Genomic DNA, 20,294 nt, shown 5'->3' on the forward strand with positions numbered 1-20,294 from the left:
AACAAACCTAAAGATCCCACTAGCTGAATTATACAACATTCATTACTTCCAAACAGAATTTCATGCAGCATATTAAAGTATATATGTCTGTATAAAGGACATGTCCAAACCATTGTATAGAGCAGAACAACGTTAACACTAGTATGAATCTATGTATCTATATACAAATAGATATATACACATATACATACACACATTTTGAACGTTTAGAATCCATTGTAAATTAATGTATATAGATAACTGAATCTATTTTAACTGAATTTACAACAAAATAAATGTATACCCACTGTGCACACATCTATCTATATATACATGCACACGCGCAACAATACACAAAACATAAATCCTGTTTAAAATGTCTGAAAAGATGCAAACAACACGAGGTAGTTGCAGCCCTCAGATATTAATGAGTATTTACATTTTGTCTATTTAGCAATGTTGAATAGGCCTCTTTACAGATAAATGGGGCTTTTTCTTTACTCAGAGCATTGAGGAATCAATAATTACCCTAAATACCCTATAATTAACAGCAAATGGTACTGTAAAGCAGCGGTATTACATAGTACATCTTGTAAACATTGCGGGATTCAAACTAATTGTGTGCTTTTGGGAGTTTTGTACTTCCTCAAATACCTTTTACATTGAAAAAGGTAAAAGGTATTTGAAAAGGCGTTAAAGGTATTCGAGGAAGTTTTGTACTTCCTCAAATACCTTTTACATTGAAAAAGGTAAAAGGTATTTGAAAAGGTGTTAAAGGTATTTGAGGTAGTTTTGTACTTCCTCAAATACCTTTTACATTGAAAAAGGTAAAAGGTATTTGAAAAGGTGTTAAAGGTATTCAAGGAAGTTTTAAATTCCTCAAATACCTTTTACATTGAAAACGGTAAAAGGTATTTGGAAAGGCGTTAAAGGTATTCAAGGAAGTTTTGTACTTCCTCAAATACCTTTTACATTGAAAAACTTGACCGGAAGTGGCATAGCGTCCAGCTTAACAGACACGAAAATAAACATTTTATTTTGGAAGACTTGTACCGGAAGCCGAGGGCTTTATTTTGGCTGTAGATCTGTCAGTAACAGGTAAAAACAGCGGCAGCGACCTGTCTATCGGGGACTTCGCCTTCAGTCCGAGATGTGCTTGATCACAACAGCAGCTTTTACGCGGAGTGACCGATAACAGCATACGCGTTACGTAAAGGGACAAAACAGAAACTGCCAAGCTCCAGCTGCAAACTTTTCTCGTACCTTTGCTCTGCACCTTTGCCTGCTCCAGACATGTCCTCCTCCAACAACAACAACCACAACACGGCGCGCTTCGGCGAGGCGAGGAAAGTGGCTATTTTCGGGGGGACGCACGGCAACGAGATGTCGGGGGTGACGCTCGTCAATCTGTGGATCAAAAACAGCGCCGAGATCCAGAGGAGAGGGCTCGACATCAAACCTTTCATCGCCAACCCGAAGGCTGTGGAGAAGTGCAGCAGATATGTGGACACGGATCTGAACCGAGCCTTCACCCCGGAAAATCTCAGGTAAACACACACCGGCGCGGGGCTGCAGCTGTCACCGCGGAGAAGTTGGTCTGAGGTTGGATACCCGACCGCTTACTGCTGTCTCTGGAGTTATTATCATTGGCAGTACTCGAGTTGTAAAAACAAATCAGGGGGGATGGTGGATTTTATCATATGGGGACAGATAATTTTTGCTGAATACAAATAATATAATATATTACAAATAATAGCACTGACCAAAACACCTGCAGAAATACTGCAGGAATGACATAGCAGCAGTTAAATGCAGCCTTCTTTAAGCTTTAAATATCCACTGGGCTTACATCAAATACATCAAAACACAACAATAAAAATCAGTTTTCTGAACTTATCAATATGACTCTGTCCTTCACAGGATAAGTAAAATAAAAACCTCATTACACTTAAAACAAGACTCATCACTGGAAAAAAACAATTTTCACCTGTTTCAAGTAGATTTTCACTTAAAATAAGTAGAAAAATCTGCCAGTGGAACAAGATTTTTTTGCTTGTAATAAGAAGATAAATCTTGTCCCACTGGCAGGTTTTCCTACTTATTTCAAGTGAAAATTTACTTGAAACAGGTGAAAATAAAAAGTTATTTTTCTGGTGATGACTCTAAATGTTGAAATACCAGTAAAACCACATTCATTGATGAAATGACATAAGGGAGGGATGGAAAGGGGGGATGGCAGTTTTACAGGGGGGATGATTTTGACTGTTTTTATTTCAGGGGGGATGCCATCCCCCCTCATCCCCCCCTCAAATCGAGTACTGATCATTGGTCATAAAGGGCTTTTTCTAGTTTAACATCAACATTTTAGACAACACTATTGTCTTTTATTCATTTTAATGTTTTTTCTTTTAAATAGCCTCAAAAGCACTAGCAGCAGTGACATATAGTCTGATAAATAGAAAAGTACATTTTCATGGATTGTAACTGGAACATGTGATATAATTCCAACTACAGAGGTAAATGGAAAGCACCTGACGACATTTCCCTCTTTTATTGGATTTGAGGGCTACTTCCTTCTATAATTCAAAAGCTGTGTCAAATTTGTCACTTGTGGTGCTACATTGGAGCTTAGTTTTGGATTCACTGGGTCCTGCGGGTTGGAAATTAATGGAAAAATACAGGAAAATGGAAAAAATACGTTGTAAATACATCATAAAGACATTCCTTTTGGGATTATTAAAATCCCTCAAATTTGGTAAAAATGTATGTCCTTTGTGTCTTGTAGTAGTTCCATTCAACTTGAGTCACTGGGTCAAAAGATGTGGAATATTCTGGAAAGAATATATGAAAATGAATAGATTTCTTTGAAAAAAAGTGTAAAGAATAAATAGAGCAACCTTTCAAATTCAAAGCAAAATATTTTATGCCAGCCATACATTAGGCATCTTTGCAAACATGTAAAAAGAAAATAGAAATAGAAATACATACATTAGTCTAAATAGAAATATTTAGACTAATGTATGACAGGCCATTTGATCTAAAGACTATGCAGGCAGAGCTTTAGGCTGCAGATTAAAGATTGGAGATCTTGCAGTCATTTTTACAACTAGAGCAAGATTCCTTCATTCCTAATCGATTGTTGACATCAATAGAGCAACACAGTTTATGAGACATAACTTAACTTTTGATAATACTGACCAAGTTTGATTTTATGACGAGAGCAAGATGTGGAAAAGTCTGCCTTTGAATTCCTCCATCCGTCTTGCCCGTCGACTGAGATTTTTATCTCCCCAATTCAAGCATGACCCTTCCTGAGTTTCTTCCATCTGTGTAAATTAAAGTTCTGTGACTTTGAAATTGATTTAAAAACATTCAATTTCAGATTAACTTCATTTGTCAATTGCATTATTACAATTCACCTTAAGTTTAATAATTTACTATTTGCTACTATTTACTATTAAGAATTTTGAGACGTTGATCCCAGTGAATGGCTGTCAGCTATCCAACCTAAGACTAACTTCACGGCCTTGTCACTATCCGCTATGATCAATTAAAACTTTTCCTTCTTTCTTTTTTAATGCACATATCTACAAAACATTATTACATCTATCAGTAGGGACTATATCCTTATCCGTGTATGTCTTTACAAAATTAAATTGACCTCAGTTTATTATTATGATTTAAAGGGGACCTATCATGGCATCTAATACCTATTTTAAACAGGCCTTGAATGTCTTAAAAACAAGCTTTTGATTGTATTTGCTAAATAAATTAGAAATTCAGCCTCTGAGCCATGTCTTTATCTTCCCATTCTCTAACCTCATTATCTATGAGGGATTCTGAGTGGGCGGGGCTATGATAATGAGGCACTGTGCTGATTGGCTGCCTGAATGACGCGATACACCGCTATGAAAAATGGCGGAAGCTCCGGCCGGCGGAGTTATTTGTGGGCGTGGTTTCACGCATTGAAGGCCAACCGATGCAAATCGCATTTTTGGTTACGTAACGACGGGAGCAGAATCTGAACGGCTCGTAGAAGCCACATCAGACTGGATGGCTCATCCGGGCGGCTGTACAGACACTGCAGAATTTGGTTGCTTTCCTCCTTCTCTGAGTTGGCAGGCTGAGGGGAGACCACTTTATATATGTTAAAGCAAGAAAAAACGTGTTTTTCATAATAGGTCCCCTTTAAGATATGCGCGCACCAACTCCAGTGATAACTGCTGTGTATGTTGTCCTCGAAGATGTTAGTAGGAAACTATAATCAAATCCTTTTTTTTTTTTTTTGCATAATAGATGTAACTGAGTACACGTGCTCTGCCAGATTGATATGGACGCCTAAAAGGGATCAATGTACCAAACATAATATAGGCTAATCTATAATCACCATCACTGTGATGAGGCTTAAACACGTCTAGGGGGATAATGCATACACAGTTCTCGTGAGTCACGTGGATTTCCATCACGGTCTATAGTGTCTTTGGTCCGGTGATGTTTCCACGGGTCGTGTGTGCGTCGGTACCCAATGAGCGCAGAGCTGCGTCCCTCCTCCCGGGCTTCACTGCCAGCCTGCAGGAGAAACGTGAGCGGAACGTGACCCAGCTGCAAGCCAGCTAAGACCATTTTTTATTATTTACTCTTTTTTTTTTTTTTTTTTCAAGTGCACCACAGCAGAAGATGATGTCCTACGCAAATGCGTGCACAAACACAAATGGAAGCCTATTAATTTTGGGTGGATGATGCCCCCCCGAATCCCAAACTCATCTGCAGTGTTTTTTATAAGGTGCATAGTTGGAGATTGGTCACTATCTGATTGAATTAACTTTTTATTCCTTAAAACCATATCATTTCCTTGTTGATATTACTGTTCTACAGTGCAGTCTAAATTTAATTGAACTATGTTTGCTTAATTGCTCTTTTTTCCATTTCCCAACCTCTTATAAAGATGTGATGCTGGTTTTTACCCAGGACAGTTATTAAAGTCAGAAAGAAGTTTATTGCCTAGTAGTTTAACACATACAAGGAATTTGTTGTGGTGATTGGTGCAATACAAAAGAGCAAATAATATATTTAAAAAAAAAGTACAACATGTTGGTTTTAAAGTGCCGGAGTAATGAGTCTGTACAAAGGTGACCTAGGATATGCGTTAATGTGATGCATAAGGTCAGAAGTGGGGTCTTTACGTTAATGTGACGTAGAGGGGGGTGGGGGGGACAGTCTGTGGTAGACTGCTGTAGACTGTTGTCCGTGATACTTTGGCAGCAGAGGTCTTAGATTAGTGATGGGTCATGTTCTTTTTTTATTTTAGACTCAAAGTAGAGAAAGGGCCACACAACTAATTGGTGGAAAAAGATGGACTGCAGTTCTTGTAGTAGGAGAGGTAATCAGGTTGGCCAATGGAAACTACATGGCGGGTCGCTGCTTTTAACCTGTTGGCCGTTAACAAACAGCCAAAAATGCTCATTACCGCCACCCCATGGTCAGCTGTGTTATTTCTTCAGTCAAATGTCACTTTTCCACTTGTACGTACTCTGCTCTACTCATCTCAGCTCAACTCCACTCAACTCGGCCTGGTTTCTTTTCCATAACAATTCAGCACCTGGAGCAGAAGTAGGAGGTTGGAGTGAAGCTGCTGTGACGTATTTGATTGTGTATCTAAACGAAGAAGACAACAACACTAAAGATGTAGATAATGGAGAAGATGATAAATGTGCTGCTGGGTCTGTGGCTTGTGTTCGATATCAAGTTAAAAAGTGAGGGTGAGAGAAGTTTCAAGCGGCAACGCTTTTTTTTTTTTATTTTGTTTGTCTCAGCGCTGCTGAAAAGTCAGCTGGGAGTCGCGAGCTGCTATGAAGTGACAGAGCTCCTGGTAGATCTGGTCGTTCCTTATCACCAGTCTAGATCCCTTTTTAATTCTTTCTCAGCCACCAGGTTTATGAGCATCTGCACCTCAGAGTTCGATCATGAAACATACTTTTGCGCTGCCATTGCCTGTCGAATAAAATGAACAAGAACCTCCGTCAGAGTCGCTCTTCAACTGATGTCACATCCTGACTCAGACGTCTGACTCCCAACCCCCTGACCAATCGGTGCCGTGTAGCGTGATGACGTCAGATACAGCCGAGTTCAGCCCGCTTAGAACCTCGGCAGAATAGTTACAGAAAAAGTATCTGCTCAGCACGTTAGACCCTTAGTGGGAAAGCGCCAAGGCGAGTCGAGTCGGGCTGAGTAGGTAATAGTGGAAAAGCGCCAAAAGGTTCCTGTGTAGTGGGTCGATCCTGTTAGAGGTTCATGTCTGGTGGGTTTACCCTGAATACACGCCAATGGAAATGCACTTTAATACGGCACTAACAAGTGGAACCAGGCGGGTACTGCTTGGAATACCATTTTGTCCCATTTGAGATGCATTTTGTTGTGTTTTACGTCAAAGCTGGCACAGTGGTTTCAAAGGGGGCCTGCTTGAGATGCTCCCAGGACTTCATCCAGTACTGGGGTCCTATTTTACCCTTGTATGTCTTCGATAATAAAAATGTAAATGTCTCACAAGGTAAATTAAACTATATTTTTATAGCCCTTTTCAAGGCGCTCTTACACTACAAGCCACATTCACCCATCCACATAGCACTGTCTTTGTCTGAGGAGATCGACACAGACTCTCTTTTCGGTTGCGTTTATACCTCTCTTTGTCCCATTCTCCACACAATCATACACCATTGGGCTCACCAGGGGCAGTGTGGGGTTTATTGTCTTGCCCAAGGATGCTTCTACTTAAGAGTTCCCAATTGGCAGACTTCTGTCCTCCCTCCTGAGACACAACCTTCTTAAAGAGTGTTATAGCAAACTGTCTGTAGAATGGTTGAATATATTTATATTGCATAACCATGCATTAATAATGATTATACAATCATATAATATTATAAAAGCAAGTTTTTTTCATTACCTTAGTTTGAGGTCTTGCATTACAAGGCATTTACTTGGGAAACAGCGGTCCCACAATGGGCTTTCATTTCAACACATCTGGCATCACCACTCTTCTCTAATCAAGTGACAAACATCCTTCAGGATTTATTCTTATTGCATCCTATGTTCTTTTATGGACTATATTTTACCTACAGATGCAAAAATTAAGTGACGTTGGGAGCTCAGATTGCGTGAGTGACGTGCTTCCAGTCTCTGCCTGCAGATGTTAGTTGATCTTTTTTGACACTCTTCAGCTTATGCACTGATTGACCTCTCTGAAGGCAACATGTAAGAAGATTAGGCAGTGCAAGGCATTTTCTAAAAACAGCTCATAATGTCCCCTTTTCCAGCTCTGATAGGCTAACTGTTCTGCCGTTTCCTTAAATTTAGCCTCTCCACGTCTCTCAGCTGAGAACAAAGTGTTGAAACCCACAGTTGCTCACACAATGCTTCTGTAGTCATGTCCTGGCGATCTAGACTATACCGGAGAATAGCTGAAAACTGAGCCTAAAGGGCAGATGAGTGGAGGTGAGACAATATGGACAGCAGAGGTGTTTTTTTTGTTTTGTTGTTGTTTTTTATTCTAGTGTGGCTTGGAGAAGGTGCTGGAGCTGTGGTTATTTTGAAATGCTTTAAAAAAGCTTGGAGTGAGAAAACATCAACGGGAGGGGGGCAGGTTTTATTCTGTGGTCAGAGTTTGTTGAAGAGGAGTTTAAGCTGGAGGATAAAACCCTCCGCTCAAGGATCCTTCAGTGTGCATATTATAATTCCCAATTAAGTCTGAAGCTCTTAAACTACTGTACTCCTGAACTGTAGTTTTGTTTTACACAATCACTTTAATGCCTCCCATGACTTCTATGTTAACAAAGGTTGAAGTAACATGGCGACAATCAAGTTATTTGGGTTGGGCATTTGGGTGCATTTGGGCATCCATGCTTTACATACAATGGCAAGAAAAGTCACCCAGATCGTCTTGAAAATAACTAATTTTCTGCATTCATTTGCAATAAAATGTGATCTGACCTTTATTTAAGTTCTGGAAATTGAGAAACACCATCTGCTTAAGATCACATAAACTATTACCCATTGAACATTCACAGGTCTGGAGGAGAAAAGGGAAATGAACCCTTAGAGTAAATAGCTATTCAGACCTCCTTTGGTAATGATGACTTCGACTGCAGGTGCTTTCAATCGCTCTGGATGAAATCTGTACAAAGTTCAGGTGGAATTTCCTAAAGGGAGATGGTTTGTTGTTGTTGTTTTCCAAAGCCATTCTGTGGTGGATTTACTTCAGTTATTGGGGTCATGGTTCTGCTTTATCACAAGGGTTGACAGTCACCCTGACATTATAATGTAGGATATTTGTATTTTCCCCTTAATGATGTAAAGTGGTACAGGGCCTAAGGCAGTGAAGCAGGCATGAACCATGAAGCTCCCTCCACTGCACTTCTCTGCTGGAATGATGTTTTGTTGTTGCTAAACTGTGCTCTTTTCATGTCATCCATAGTGCTGAATATTGTCTCTGAACCATTCCACTTTTGTTTCCTGAGTGCACAAAACATTTTGCCCGTAGTGTTGCCCTGCCTGTTCAATGATTTATTTATCGTAGACTCATGAACAGAAATGATTGTCAGCTCCAGTAATGTCTTCAAGCCTTTAGCTGTTACCCATAACCTCGGCTGGGAGCACAGTCCTAGGAAGAGTAGCCACAGTGCCAAACTTGATCCATTTACAGAGGGTTTGTCTAACTGTGAACTGATGCATGGCGTAGCACTTTCACCGGATTGTTTTGTCCTTTTCCAGCCTCGTGTAGATCAACTACTCTTAATCGGATGTCTTTAGAGATTGCTTTTTGCAAGGCGTGGATCATATCATCAGATGCTTCTTATGAACAGCTAAATTAAAACATTGTCTTTTTAGTGTGCTTTTTATGGGTTTTCTTTTATAAATACCGTAAGTTTTTTACCAATCATGGTAGTCCCAAACTTCCAATATCATGCCATCAACTGGACTTCAGGTGTGCAAACTACTGACTCCATTAAGGTTTTGTTTAAGTAACTTACCTATGGGTTTACTTTTTTTTCACCCAGTATTGTACATGTTTAATTGTAATTGTTTGAGTGTTATTAGCCTCAACACGCAGTGTTTGTCTGCTGTTGTGATAGGGCTGGGCGATATGGCAAAAAAAGTGATCACGATTTTTTTTCCCATATTGAACGATCTCGATTTTTAATCACGATTTTTTTAAATCAGAAGATCCCCCCTCCCTTATGGAATAAAATAGAAAGAAACCAGAGATTAGTTTTTTTTTATTAACAAATAAAGCAAATAGCATGTTTTAACAAGAATCCAGAATGCTACCAGTGGTACCCACCGAAAAAACTAGGGTTGCACCAAAATGAAAATTTGAGGCCAAAACTGAAGCGGATTAAAATTTAAAGACTTGGCTGAATACTGAGTACCGAATAGCCTACGGAATGCGGTTGTTCACAGTTTTTCATTTATTTTGCCATTTTTTTCACAATTGCATAGATAAAATTGCAATGACATTATTAAAAACAAATACAGTAAACTAATGAGTTGAGCCACTGTCAAGCAGCTGGCGATGCGGTTGCTTAAATTGACCAACAGGTGGCTTTCTAACATCACAGTTTGTGTACTGTGCGTGACTCTGACGCTGGTTAGTAATTAAGGAGTTAAAACTCACTCGCCACTTACAGGACTCAGTAGCCAGCAGAAACGGCAGTTTTATTACATTTATTAACTGTAGTACCGCTATTATGAGAGGTTATTTCTCACAGTATTAGCCTAAAGGGACTTAAGGCTGATTTATGGTCCCGCGTTACACCAACGCAGAGCCTACGGCGTCATCTGGTGAGCTCTGCTTGTTGCCTCCGCGTTCCGACACATTCACTCCGCTGAGCGCACACACACGCACACACACACACACACACACCCATGTCGGGGCCGCGGAGTTTCTGAAGTCGGCGGTGATCAGAGTAATTTGTGGTACAAGCAGAGCGAATCACAACTTTAATGAGTGCGGTTCGAATACACAATACATCCATCACGAAGGGCATTTTGTGAATCCATCACACCCTCCTCCTGTACGCTCAGAAGAAGTTGTCCGGCGAAATAAATAAATAAATAACCGCTAACCGTGAGTCCCGGTCGGCTCGAAGCTAAGCTAACGCTAGCCTGCGGTTGTTGTCTTGTAGTTTTATTCTCTCTGGTCACGCTTGCTCCCACCAGTGCAGGGGAGGCAGATGTGACTAGTTTACTGCCTATGGTCATGCAACTTGCCGCGGCATGTCATGCATGATCAATTAATGCAGACAGCGCGGTGCCAGGAAAGCGGGTTGTGATTGGTTGTCGTGCACTTTGCTGCAGCATGTTTTGCACGTGATCGAGAAAGTAGACCCACAGCTGATCACCGTGATCGAGCTTAATTTGATCGCGATCACAAATCGAGATCGTATAATCGCCCAGCCCTATGTTGTGACGTACGGTAGATGATCAAATCACATTTTATAGTACGGTAAATGAATGCAGAAAAGCAGTAAATTCCAAAGGTTTCCCATCATTATTTTACTGCTGCTGTAGTAACGTGTCTAACCCTACAGTTAATGAGTTAACACGACTCTTCCTGATACTGTGAAGACACCAACCTGTGAATGATTAATAAGCTTTGTGGCACATTGTTCTTTCAGCTGAATTCCCTGATAAAATGTGACTGTCTTGGCTCCGGTCTGATTTCTAATAACGTGTGTTTGTGTGTTTCTGCAGTGCCCACGGAGGCGATGACTTACCCTACGAGGTGCGGAGAGCCCAGGAGATCAACAGGATATTTGGACCCAAAGGGAGCCCAGAGGCCTATGACGTCATCTTTGACCTCCACAACACCACGTCTAACATGGGCAGCACTCTGATTCTGGAAAGCTCCAAAGATCACTTCAACCTCCAGATGATGAATTACATAAAGGTACCACGTGTTTCACGTCTGACTGAATCTCAGCACCCTGCAGTGCCGATACACCTGTGTCCTGGAGGCAGTGAGGAGCTGTCATGAGAACTTGCTGTCACATTTGTGAAAAGTTCAATTATTAGAGGGAATTCATTAACAAATGCCTATGAGACGTGTATACCATATGTTTTAAAACAAATAATATTAATAATAATCAGGCGTTTTCTCCAAATGGTTGAAAAAAAAAATGAAGTTATGGTGACTAATACTGTCTGTTTTCTGGTCAATATTTCACTAACACCTTTAAAACCTTAATTCAGTTTAAACTTGTAACTAATCAGATGACCTGCTTTTGGGATTAACCTTTAAAGCATAGCAAAATACACGTTGGTCATCATTTGCTTTAAGCAAAAACTCTCACATCAGCCTGAGGAGACACACACTTTTGTGCATGTGTGCTACTTCAAATAGATTCTTCTGATGGTGTTAAAAGAAAATTGAATTTTCATAACATATAAAAGGCAAGGATTAAAGATCATTAACAGGAAAGTTGTATTTTTGTGGTTTTGTGGAATCCTAAGCCTTTAAGGACGAATGGTGGTAAGAGGTCAGATATTAAAGTCAGAAAATGCATATTGAAACATAAAAAACAGGCAATAGCCACTGACTAAGGTCTTCATGAGATCAGAGGCTCAAATGCTTTTTTTTCTCAGCAGCAAAATGTTGCAGGGTATAAAATGTATTTTACCTATCTGAATCTGAAGGGAATATAGTTTGTCAGGTGAACTTTTTTATGATGATCTCTGGTAAGACCCAAAAAAGGTCACCGCTACTGAAACGATTAAACAGTTTACTTTTTTTTAAGAAGATCTTATGGACTTTTTTTCTCTCTCTGTTTACTGTAAAAATATAAATTTGAAACAATCTGGGATCAAGAGTCAATGTCAAGATTATTACTTTACTGTTTACGAAAACATTTTCAAGTGAAATGATAAATATGGTCTGGAAGGGCTTTGGTCTGGGAATGTCAACACTGGGTTTGGAGGAAGGATTTAGGAAGAACAGTTCTTTAAAATGTACTTAATCCTTGACTTTAACACTGTTTCATGGATAGATGTGGGGTTTTCTGGCATCGCTTCTGAACCAATAAATCTCAGAAAATGTTTGGAGCCAAGTCCAAGTGTGGGATTTGCTGTTGCTGTAAACTTACAACATGCAGTCAAAGGAGCCCTCGGAGCATGTGAAATGTACCATCCTGTGGCTGTAAAAGCAAAACAAGTCCACCAGAGCGATAGAGAGAGTGTGTTAGATGTGACTGAATCAACTGTTTAGTTCTGTCTGGTAATGTTATGTCAAAAAAGTCAAAGTGATGTAGTAAAGACCCTGGCCAGAATAATTGAAGTCAATACTGTGATGCATGGCTGTTTTCCTGACTAAAAATGTTGTCATTTGCCAAGGTCGCGTTGTGGTTGTAGGACCATGAGCAGAGATTATCTAAAACGCAACCTAAATCATTAAGAGCAAGAGTTTTTGGTTGGAAGTATTAAAGGCTTTTTGGAGATTATGTAGGGCTATACGACAAGGCCTGCTAATATTTACCCCCTCCCTGATGTGGTCTGTGAAATGCAATCTGCAGGTTTGGCAGGATGGACTATTTCACTTCACTTCTTCAGATTATGTCACTACTATTTAATTTAATGTCAAATACAACATCAATTTGTTCCAACTGGAGATTAAAACTAATGAAAATTGGTACAGGATTCTTAGAAATACAAGCTGCCACACAGGGATCGAAGATTAACTTCTGAAATCACCTGCATCCCCCCGTGGCACACAGTCAACAAACCGTTATTAAATAACTCATTAGGTTCTTCTGTTCCTAGTGTTTCAGGTTTAGATGACAAGATCTTATGGCTCTTCCGTATGCTGCACTAAAAGCAAATTCAGTGGAAATACATTTTAGTTTGTGTTTTTTTGCTCTAAAATACGCCATGCACTTGCCCAGTGTAGACCTGCTCTTTTAATTGCACGTGTCATGTTTTGCTCCAGTACATGGTGACGCATATGACTAGAATCTTAAAACACATGACCGCTGTGTTGCATAAAACCCTGCACATAACCTTTGCGTGTCTTTTGAATTATTATTTTATTATCCGCAGCTCATTATCTTCCTATTTGTGTTGTTTTTGTATCCCAGAAAGCCATCGCTCCAGCCAGTTGTCTCGTTCTGATGAATGAACACCCTCTCCTGAAATATTCCACTTCACGCTCTGTGGCCAAGCACCCCGTTGGTGAGTCTCCCCACTTCGGCCAGTTTTCCCCCGAGGACGGTGCCAGGGGCGGGTTTAGGAACTTTTGAGCATAGTGTTAAATGAGACTGAACATTTCTAATATAAGTCAGATAAAAAACTTCAGAATCAAGCCTGAGCTGTTGTTGGAGGCTGTTCTGAACTGTACATGATAAATGTTTGCCATCTTTATTCTGCAGTGTATGATTGCAAAATAGAGATAGTTACAAGAGTCACGTTTTGACTTCAGATGATCTGCAGCAACGAGGAGTTTCAAACAAAATGTTTTGAATATCTTTGTAGTTATTGGCTTGTCTCGTTGCGTCTGTATGTTGGTGCTCTGTTGTCTATTTTTACCTCTGGTTTTGACACTATTTTTGATAATGGCATGAGTAGCACAGAACAGCAATCTAACGGCCCATCAGCCATTCAAAATGTATAATATCAGAATTAAAATGTTATACAGTTCAGGTAATTAACATACAAACAAGATTTTTGGCTTTAAGAGTCTTTTCTTCTCTTTTTGTCATCATAAGAATGTGGTTCTGCTTTTCTTCATGATCACCTTCTCTGAAGTCATATAAATACTTTCATGGTTAATTTTAGCTACATTGTGTTCAGATTGATTCTCTTTTTGGCTGTTGGGATTTTTTTTGTTTTTATTTTCCCATCCTCGTCTTCATTTCACTGATAGTCATTCTGTGTTTCCTTATAGGGGGGATTTGTGCAGCGCTGATTGTCATAGTCTTTAATTTGTGTTTTTCAAAAGTTTGTGGTTATTTTGTTTCTATTGATTCTCACTTCTACAATCATTCATGGTCTTTTGGTAGTTTTGTGTCTCTTTGTGCTACGTTTAATTCTCTCTTAAAGTTTGTGTCTCTTGTAGTTTTGTGATTTTCTTTCTTTTTTTTTCGTGAAACATGTATGACTCTTGTAGATTTCTGTTGTCTGTATTATGGTCATTAAGATTTTATGTTGTTTTTATTGACTTTGTGTCACTCAAATGTAACAGGTATTACCCCTCCAACTGTTTCCAGCTCTAGATACAATGTTTTAAATATTTCTACTTAAAGCTTACATTTCTGGCAGAAATGTTTCTCACGTACAAGTGGATCTGTTGGTTGTTTCATTGCAGGTCTCGAGGTTGGCCCTCAGCCTCAAGGTGTTTTGAGGAGTAACATCTTTGAAGCTATGAGAGTGATACTGAAGCACGCCCTGGACTTCATTGAACTTTTTAACGAAGGTGAGGCTTTGACTGATGATCTCACCATATTTAACTATATGGCACATACACAAGGCCATTCTTTAAGACTTTACAAGATTATACCATCTAGTCTGCAACTAAAGCATGCATGACCACATCATGAACTCATATTTTTTATTTATTCTTTAAAAAAAAAGAAATTCAAAGACCGTCTGTACATGTACATGGAGACAAACTAATATGATGAGTCATTATCCACTACGCTCCAGAAAACATGAACTCATGTCAGCATTCCTGTGACGTCAAACATGGTGACAGAGTCTCCATGGGAGTCTGTCTGACTCCTCCTTATGTACTGAAACTCCTATTTCTAAATGTATTTACAGCTGGCTCATGACGCGTCTTTGCTCCTGAAGGCAAGGGACAGTGTTTCGGTGCAAGGCTGCACTTCTCTTCTTTTTCTTTTCTTTTTCTTTACATAATCAGACAGTCTTTGCCAAGTGTGAGTTGCAGTCTGTTGGCTTCCCCGGACTGTCCTGCTGTTAAATGGCCTGCTTGTTGGGAGTTGGTCAGTTTCCATGTCATTAGAGGCCGGCTGCCATTGGTGTGGTAATCTTCTGTCGTGGGACCACACTGGTGCTAATGAATGGCCTGGCATGGTGATGAATCGATGTTCCCGCTCTTTGAAGCTGAGCAGCATGACTAAACAACTCTTTCTGCTGAAAGCTTCAGCTTTTCATCACGTGTGAAAATGACTTGCTCTGATGAACAAGCACTAACTCAAATGGTTGGAACTGAAACATTTGTACTTCTTGTTCTCATCCAGTGCTTTATTTTGCATATTGGCACAGCTCTGTGGAGTTGCAGGTGAAACGCTTACTTTGGGAATCTACTTACTTCAGGTTGAAAGTCTCCGTAACGACACCACACTTCTCATGAAGATGGGAAGCTTGACCAAGTCTGCTTGGAGTGTTTGAAGCCTTTCAGCTTCTTTGATGTAGATTTAAACAAGATTCTATTTTAGTGGCTCCACAACATCAAACTGATTAGATAATATACTTATCGTTGCCTTGCATGCAGTAATGTGAAAATGAAATGAATGAAAATGTTTTAGTTCTTTTTTATTTTAATAACTTTTCAAGATATAATGAAAAAAAAACATCTGGTTCTGCTCAGTTGTGCAAATGGATATCAGATGAACATCAACATGAAGTATTAATATGTCATTAATATGTAACAAAATCTAAAACAGTAGAAACAGAGGCATGTTAAAAGAAAAAAATACACTTGTGTGTACAAGTGCTTAAATTGTGGCCAGAGGCAGTTCATGAAATACTTTGGTCTGATTGATCAACAGCAGCTTTAAGCACCGCTAGAAAAGATTTTACTGGTATAGATCATTCGTGTGTGTGTGTGTGTGTGTGTGTGTGTGTGTGTGTGTGTGTGTGTGTGTGTGTGTGTGTGTGTGTGTGTGTGTGTGTGTGTGTGTGTGTGTGTGTGTGTGTGTGTGTGTGTGTGTGTGTGTGTGTGTGTGTGTGTGTGTGTGTGTGTGTGTGTGTGTGTGTGTGTGTGTGTGTGTGTGTGTGTGTGTGTGTGTGTGTGTGTGTGTGTGTGTGTGTGTGTGTGTGTGTGAATACAATACCACAGCAGAAAGACATCCGCAAAAATGTTATAGAAGACATTTGTGGCTTTTTATAAATCTGAGTGGCATTTAAAAAAATTTTGTGAAACATCTGCTGCAAATCTGAAAGACAAGAAAACACAACGGGCACACAAACATTTGGAATCTGAAAGAGAAAAACAAGTAAAAAAAACAGAAACAGGCTGAGACAAAAACAGCAACCATCCCAGGTCTCTGAAACTGAATCAAGACCACTGCGATTATTTGTCCCCCAAACTTTCGGGTATGTAGGTGAGTGAGCAGGTGTCCTGTATGTTTGTGTATATGTGTGTGTGCAAGGTGAAAAAACAAGCTTTACCTGGACTGCACCAAGAGTGGATCTTTGTCTTACCACTCCACTCCGCCATGGAGTTAAAAGAAATGAGGAGGCGGAGGTCAGGCCACCATTTGACAGCTTGTGAGGTGTACATCTGTTGAATGTAAAGATGTCAAAGATGTAATTAAAACTAAGGAGCTGGTAGTCTCTGGAAATGTGAGACAACCTCCCCAACATCCTGGAACACGCAACACCTCTGGGTCCTATGTGAATGTGTGGATGAGTCATGTAGAGGAGCAGGAAGACACAAGGATAGAAGGCTGGTGCTGGCTTGGATAAGCACCCACATTCCCCACAAACCTCCGCAGGACAGGAGGACCCCGGTCCACCAGGCCCAGGGCCGCGCCGTACCCCAAGGAGTGAGCCCCGCCTGCTGCCCGGACACCCAGTGGGGAGTGGGACATCTGGGAAGCATTTTAACACCATGTTAAACCGATTTTAAACTGATTCTTCTACAATGAGAGATTAGCCACAAGGGGAAAAAGATCCAAGACAGCTGAGACTCTAGAGAATCCACAGACCTCAATTAGCACAATCATTGCTAAAGTTCTTGACAAAACAATAAGAAAACAGACTGAATAGATATTGTTCAAAAAACTGTTTTCTTGACAAAGAACATGAGAAGGTGAACATGTCTTATTGCATTCTCCATATTTGAAATGAAGGCAATGTGATGTAAGACCAAAGATGAAATGTTTGGCCTGGGTGCCTGGCAACACATCTGTTGAAAACCAGATACAAGATGTCAGCACACGATACCCACTACCAATCCAGGACGAGTGGTGAGCTGGACTTGTTTTGCAGCTATAGAATCCCAGCATCTTGAAGTCTTTGTTTTTACAAAAAGGTACTACAATGCCTACATTCAAAAGAGTCACCAATAAGCTACAGCTGTGCTCTTCATAGATCAAGATAAAGGCCCCATAACTGTGCGCTATAGTAAATCCAGACAGCAAGCCAGGTTTCCACTCCAGCCACATGATGCAATGTCCCTCTCACTGCTTACCCTTTCTGCACAGTTCATTTCCCTTTGTTCCAACTCTGTAACTACCTCCCAAGGTCCAGTACGCACGAAGAAAATCCCCTCTGTTGAGACTTAAGGTCATTCATGTACAAAATAAGGTGGAATTTCTGTGCATCAGTTCCACCTTGGAAGGGCTGTTTTTAAGGAACTACTTAGTCGACTATGAACTCACATACGAAGTCTTCTACAATCTAGTATGAGGCTATGTGACTAACAGATACAGCTCGTTTGAAATCGGATCATGCAACCAAATGGCTGAAACGAAAAGAACTATGGTGTTGCAATGGCCCAGTCAAACGTTAAGAGAGCTGTGTATAAAGTCATGACCACAAACTGGATGAGCCAAAGCTAGGTTGTGAAGAAAAGTGGGCAAACTTCCTCCACAATGAGAGAAAAAAATCACATCAGAGAGAAAACAATTACTTCAAGTTATTGCTGCTAAAAGTTGTTCACAAGCTGCAGAATCACAGAGAGGGCTCAGTTTTGGCTTAGCTTTTCTTACGTGTGTTTTCATCTGAAATTGCTTTTATCCTCATTTTCAGGTTTTTTAATTAAATATAAAATCTTGAAAGTTAAGTATGGTGTTCTTTTTTTTTTCTTCCTCATTGTCCAATCCCAACCATCAGTTTAGCCACTTTTGATCAAGCCTGTGTCTGTGTTTTCTTCTGTTCAGGAATGGAGTTCCCCCCCTGTACGGTGGAAGTCTTCTGGGTCTCTGAGAGGATCGATTACCCCAGAGATGCCAATGGAAACATCATCGCCATGGTCCACCCCAATCTGCAGGTGAGCAGAACCGGCTGAATTTACTCTCTATCCACTGGACTGGTGGATCTGTTAATATAAAGTACTGTACCAAAGTCTTGGGCACCATGAATGTTGTTGTTTTAGCAACGTTGTAATTACATCTTATTCATCTTCCACTTTCTTTATTAAACAGAACAGAAAGAGAGACCTTAGGAATGTGACATATGATAGAATCCTTATTTCTGTCACTGCAAACATCTGTATGGGACAGTTTTCTCAAAGAGTTAAATAATATATATATATATATATATATATGTGTGTGTGTGTCTATAACTCAACCAATATGGGTGTTATTATGGCCAGTGATGAAATAGAAATAGAAATTCTCTAGTACTAGAAGTGTATTTTCTTTTAGTAATTTTATGCTGTCTATTATGTTTCCTGACAAAAATGTATATGATTAGTAAACTTTGATAAAACAACAACACTAGGTGTGGCTGTGACTTTTTTTGCAGTACTGTAAGTTATTGTGAAATAGGAAATGAGCCCTCTATAGTTGACATTAGTGTATTATTTTAGCCTGGGCGGCATACTCAAGTTACTCTCCCCGCGGCCATTCCTTGTTGTTTCAGGACTGTGACTGGGAGCCGCTGAACCCTGGTGACCCAATGTTCCAAACGTTCGATGGAAAGACAATCCACTACCAAGGCTCAGGCACCGTCTATCCCACTTTTATTAATGAGGCAGCCTATTATGAGAAACAACAAGCATTTCTTACCACCAGGCGAGAAACCTTGGTTGCAAGTGCCATCAGGAAAGCATGAAGGATGCTCTGTGAGGCTAATAACAAATAATGTTTTAGCCACTACAGAGATTTTTATGTAGATTTTGCACGTTGCCCTATTAGCAAATTACAGATTCTCTGTACATAATGACTAAATACCATCTTTTAGACTCTGGATTATCTTTTTTTTTTATGTGTTTGCTATCATAAAATCAAATAACTATGCAAAGGATCATTTATGGAGATGTTGCAAAGTCTTCAATTTGATTACTGGTATATTATTGTGGTAAGTATTTATGATACTCTTATTTAAAATAATTATTTACATTAAATCAACTAAACTTTTATATTATTAAAGGCCAGGTCTAATCAATCATGGCTTCTAAATCACTCTAACCCCTCTTTGTTTCCTACTACCACTCAGGAAGGCCATAGAGGATCATAACCTGCAATTTTTGACCCGAAACTGTTGTCGTCTTCTGAAATTATACTTGTAACATCTATTGGGGTGTGTTGTGTGGCCTTTGATACTACCTACCTGTAACTCCAGTGGTTGCATCTGTGGTGCTGTCCTATTGTTGCCTTATTAGGGGTTTCACAGAAATTTGCACAACAAATTTAAAGTGAAATTTGTAGATTATATGTGCTGAATAATGTGTTATTTTGATAAGAAATGGTATATGTTCTCTTCCTCTACATGAAATGGATATTGTTTGTAACAATATACGTGTCTATTTTGATATCCCTGTTACGTATGTTTGACTTTAAGTGTCGTATATGACTTGTTAAATCATGGAAAACATGTACTTTCTAATGTTTTAATGTCTCTTTTCTTGAAGTGTAGCACTGTCGTCTTTCAGTAAGTCACTTTTCAATCAGCAATATTTTTATTAGTCATTTTTGCAGCTGGTGAAGTATTGAGGAAATGAACCATTCAATAAATGTAGTACCGTTCTATATAAGGCTTTGTGTGTCTTTGTAGATGCACTCCTCTTATGGCGGTAGTTTGGTGAGTTTGTCATGGAGGGTAGCACCTGCATCCACAAGAGGGCAGCCCACGACCACGACATGAAGTCCTGTGGAAGCACCCTGGAAGCATGGCCTACACAAACCCTAGAAAAAAAAATCATAGAACAATCCCTATTGGAGGATGTTCATTCAGCTGTTTAATTTTGCATGGTCCTAACGAGAGAACTGTCAGCTGAGATCATGGAAAGGACTCTGTAACCCTTTCAAAAGGCTAATTCAACAAGTGTGGCGGATAAAGTTGGCTGCTCCCAGTCACCTCAGTACAAAAGAAAATGGGAGCATTGTAAAAAGGAAACATACAGACAGACTGATAGACATCCA

The 20,294-nt window shown here is 39.8% G+C and overlaps 1 protein-coding gene across 1 annotated transcript; it reads left to right on the forward strand.

Annotated features, from left to right (window-relative positions):
- Window positions 1–1,043: 1,043 nt before the first annotated feature.
- Window positions 1,044–19,906, forward strand: LOC133459785 (aspartoacylase-like). The gene is made up of 6 exons (XM_061740070.1): window positions 1,044–1,526; window positions 10,726–10,921; window positions 13,101–13,194; window positions 14,327–14,434; window positions 18,090–18,199; window positions 18,793–19,906. Exons 1-6 carry the CDS (start codon window positions 1,273–1,275, stop codon window positions 18,982–18,984), a joined length of 954 nt encoding a protein of 317 aa, XP_061596054.1. The 5' UTR covers window positions 1,044–1,272; the 3' UTR covers window positions 18,985–19,906.
- The last annotated feature ends 388 nt before the right edge of the window (window positions 19,907–20,294 follow it).

This window comes from Cololabis saira, chromosome 14, assembly GCF_033807715.1.
Source record: "Cololabis saira isolate AMF1-May2022 chromosome 14, fColSai1.1, whole genome shotgun sequence".
Classification (NCBI taxonomy): Eukaryota; Metazoa; Chordata; class Actinopteri; order Beloniformes; family Belonidae; genus Cololabis; species Cololabis saira.